This window comes from Geospiza fortis, unplaced genomic scaffold (assembly GCF_000277835.1).
Source record: "Geospiza fortis unplaced genomic scaffold, GeoFor_1.0 scaffold194, whole genome shotgun sequence".
Lineage (NCBI taxonomy): Eukaryota > Metazoa > Chordata > Aves > Passeriformes > Thraupidae > Geospiza > Geospiza fortis.
The window spans coordinates 1,004,613-1,008,998 of record NW_005054322.1 but is presented as its reverse complement, the minus strand read 5'-3'; the positions used below and the strand labels follow the sequence as shown (position 1 = coordinate 1,008,998).

The following is a 4,386-nucleotide window of genomic DNA, read 5'->3' as shown; positions in this document are numbered from 1 at the left end:
GACATTATTCTCTGGATTTAAGGCAGAGGGGCATGGCACTGTCCCTTTAGACTGCCATGCAATCTGCCACGGCTGCCCGTCACATCCTCAGCTCACACCTCCTTGACAGGCTGAGTGTCCCCTGCCTTCCTCTGGTCACACAGAGCCTTTCCTCAGGAAGAGGTGTCTGTGAAGTGACGCTGTGCCCAGGGAAACTGTCGCCTCAGCAGCAGATCAGAAATGTTACAGTTGCTCAGGATAGCTCCCATGATAAAATCAAAGTGCTTTGGAGCTGCAGGATGGGGGCTATCTGGTGGGGAAGGGATGGTGCTGTATGCAGAAAATCACACTAAAACAACCTTTCCTTTGCTTTTCAGACCACTCATCTCAGTACGATGCTTCCATATCTGACTCAGCCTGGGAATACGAATGGCAAATTGCTCCCTTCCCCAAAGGTATAACCATTACTATTCTTCAATATAGTCCAGAAAAGACAAAATTTAGGAACTTAGGTACTTTTCTTTTAATGCTATACAGTTGCTAAGTGATTTAACTCTGACACAGGCAAACCAGTTGTACTGCCTGGAAGAAGCATCTATGTGTTGTGTATCCAATACTTTAGGAAGTAGTGAATCTCCAAAATCATCGCTACTGTTACCGTGTCATTCAATGCCTTAAGTAAGATCCAAAACTTTGGCATTAACCTTGTAACTACTGAACTGAACCACAGACATGAAACAGATGGGACCCTGGGGATTTAATGCCAATGTGGCAAACAGTTTGGTGATTACAGTCTCACCAAGGAAGTCTTCTCTTGTAAACTAGAACAGAGCCTTGGAAGCATCTTCTGAGGAGTGCCCACTTGTGGTTGCTGGGAGTGAGAAAATCTTGTTTCTCCCTGTTCTACCTAGTTAAAATATTATCAGCTCTTTGATGATAGAGGGACCTGAGTCTTATTTCTGTGCCTTCTAGTGCAGTGCTTAAGTACATAGTCTGCAGATTTCAGAGTTCAGTTTCTTTCCTTCTTTCTATCAGTGACTGTTCAATAACATGTTCACTTTGGAGCAGATTCAGTGGGTTGCAATTGCTCTATATGGTCCTGCAAATTGTTGTCAAGACCAGAGCTCATCCAAGGCACAGGTTCAGCTTCACAACAGATCTTTTTATGTTCAGGCAAGCCCAGTGTGGCATATAGGGTGTGTGGAGGGACCTCTTCTGAGACAGAGTTGAGTCTCTGGCTCCAGTAGAGCATTTAGAAAGCTAAATGGAGTCAGAGCTCTCTTTCAGAGTCTGGTTAGCAGGACCCAAACTTTATCCATTTCCTTGAGCAGCTGAGGTGGCTTCTGTCCCTACTGTGGCCCTGATATGTTCTTTCTGTGGATCCCATTCTTTGTCTTAGGATGAGCAAACAGCTGATTTAGAGCTGCAAATATCGCTAGGCTACAGTGACAAATTTCCTGATTTTCAGAAAACTGAGTAACTGATCGTTCCTACTCCCTTTCTTAATTTGAAGGGATGTGGAGAAGGAATATTTCTCATAGCTTCAAATACGTATATGTAACAATTTTGCAGAGTGAAATGTTGCTGTCAAGTCCTTGCTGTAGGCTAGGACAGTTTGCTCTCTTTTGAGTGTTCTGTATAAATTATTAAACTTTAAAAACCGTACAACTCCATCAAAAGTAGCAGTCTATCTCATGTATTTTTCTACAGGATGACGAAAGACATTTTTGTTACATGCTTGTCATTTGGCTGGTATTATATTTTGATTGAAGCACTTATTGACCCAAGGGGCTTTTAACTAAACAATGCTTCTTGGTCTTGTCAACATCATGATCCCAATGTTTGTAATGTCAGTGGAAGAATGGAAGCAGTTCTGTCTGTCCAGGCTGTTTCCACTCTTTTGGGGAAACTGTTGGCTTCAATATAAGTGGCACTTACTGGAATGAAGCTCTGCCTTCAACTCAAAGCTCCCTCCTAACTCAAATGTTAAAATATAATGATTGTTTTTCACAGGGAGGTTAAAAGCATGAGTTCAAGGGGTTTTTTGGGAGATATCTGAATACATTTATGATTTTTTTTTTAGCTCATGAAATAGGCAGGCTAAGTCTAGAAAACTGATTGGTATAATACAGTTGAGACTGTAGTTTACAGCAGGGTGTATAATGCATACAAAGGTATACCACACACTATTGCTATGCAATGTATAACATGCTCTCTCTTGCAGACATGTACTCATATTTGTGTTACACACAGAAGGAACAGATCACAATACCTTCCACACAAGAGTTAGCATGCTAATAGGCAACAGTCTTGAAGAAGCTCCCATATACTCACTAAGCCACATTTATTTCTTCCTTTGGTCTTTCCCATCTGTTCCTTTTTTATTGCTGAGCAAGTTGCCTGCCATCCCAACCATGCCAAGGCACTGAGGACTCACTGAGGACTAAGTGACATAGGAACTAATTTTTCATAGTAATTTACATACTGGTAGCCATATCTTCAAAAATACGTGGAAACTTAGACATAATGTGTTCTCAGTGGGATTTTCAGAAGTGCTTTGTTAACCTGCCTGGCAGAGAAATTAATGCAAGTTATATGCTGGGACATTCTGGCATGCCATGAGATACTTCTCTGCTTCCTTTCATGTTAAATGTCTTCCTGCTTGCTGCTCTTCTCTTTTTGGGCTCACAGATCAAGACAACTTTGGTGCTGGTCATCACTGTGTGTTCTGGGCTGGTTTTTCCATGAGAGCATTAGTTGAAAGCAACTGTGAAAAAGCAAGGGAAGAAGTACTGAAATGTCAGCTCTCAGGACATAGTTTTGTTGTTTGCTTTTTTATTTTCAAGAGGGAAAGAAAAAGAGAAAACACATGAATAACACTGGGATTTCTGCAAGGCAGAAGAGATTATAGAAAGAAGTGTTTTTAAAGAGCAAGTCTGTAGCTTTAAAATATGCAGCTGTATTGAAGTGTGTGCCAGAATATTTTAAAGTAACATCAAATATCTTTATTAATAAATTCGTGATAGGTTTATGAATTGGAAACATTTTGTGTACAAACAAAAAGAACTGTTCTGAACACACTCAGTATTCAGCCTGGTGTTTATAGACTACAGTGTGCCTTGGCTGTAAATTATGGCAAGATCAGGAGGTGCCAGCCCTGACCTTTCTGTCCCTCATGCACATTGCACGGTGATGATGCTGTGAGCATGCAGACAGCTGGGACAAGGCAATTCATGGGCAGGAGCTTTGCCAACTATCCACGAGGATGGATGGGCGGGCTGTGATATGTGGGTGTTATGAGCAATATTTTGTAGCAAAATAAAAATCTCTACCCTAGGCCAAACCTGCATATTTAATTCATCACCTTTCAGTGGTGTATAATTAAATGCACGTGTCTGTTTGCTGTGGCTGGCTGCAAATCTTCAAATGAATGATTTTTTTTTTCTGAAACATTCCCTGTTACTAGTTCTGTATCAGTACTTTCTTCTCTATGGATGTAAATGACTAAATCATTTGTCCAATTTATATGAACAAAATAGTAGGTGTATGACCTAACTTACTACGTTATTTTCCTGCTATTGCCTGCTTTTCTATATGCTGGAAAAGTTATTTCATTATCTTAGGAACATTGTACACAAGATTGGGAAAGTAAGGACTATTATATGTCTCCATTTTTCCAATGGTAAAGTCTTTAAAGCAATATTTAACTAGTTTTAGAGAGATTTGTAAGGATGAGTAATAAAAATTGCTAGATATTTTGAGTTCCTTGGAAGAAAAAGGTGAAAGATGACTAATAAAGAAATTGTTGATCTCATGATTGACACAACTCATATTATTGCCAGACATTATTAGGTACTGATTCTAAAGAAGAATATTAACACATTTTTTCTTACCAATTTGTTTTTGCAGCTCTTTGCCAATGTGTCCGGCTCTGTGAATGATGAAGGAACTTGTCAGTGCTCTGTGTACTTGCCAGATACCACCTTTCCAGTGCAGAAGGCTGAGCAACTGGAAATCATAGCCACAACGCTCTCAGAGAAGTTTGAGGCAGAGCTTTCTAAAGTAAGGTGTTCTTTTGTCTTAAAAATAACAGTTGCATCTTTTCTGAAGAATGGCTGCCTACAAAAAAGTACAGCAGTGAGCATTTTTCTGTGGTGTGTCTTTAAAAGAGTGGGAAAGAGAGCTCCATAAGAACAAGGAGAAAGGTGACTAAATCTCTAATCTTTGACATTGTAACATGTCATACATTTGAATATTCTCAGGTCTCTTCTCTAGGCTTTTTGAGCTAGAGGCATATGGTATGTTTTGGAAGAATGGTTATGTTTTTCCTCTTTTGGCTCAGTTCTATTAGTTTGTGATTGCTACACGATGCTATAGGAAGCCAAGCCTCCTGCTCTTTCATGTGTT

General features: G+C 39.9%; 1 protein-coding gene across 1 annotated transcript in view; it reads left to right on the top strand.

Moving 5' to 3' along the window:
- OLFM4 (olfactomedin 4) overlaps positions 1-4,386 on the top strand; it is a 22,753-nt gene that overhangs the window by 1,984 nt on the left and 16,383 nt on the right. The window contains exons 2-3 of the mRNA XM_031056803.1: positions 357-434; positions 3,889-4,041. Of these exons, the coding sequence (XP_030912663.1) occupies positions 357-434; positions 3,889-4,041 (231 nt within the window). The remainder of the gene's footprint in view (positions 1-356; positions 435-3,888; positions 4,042-4,386) is intronic.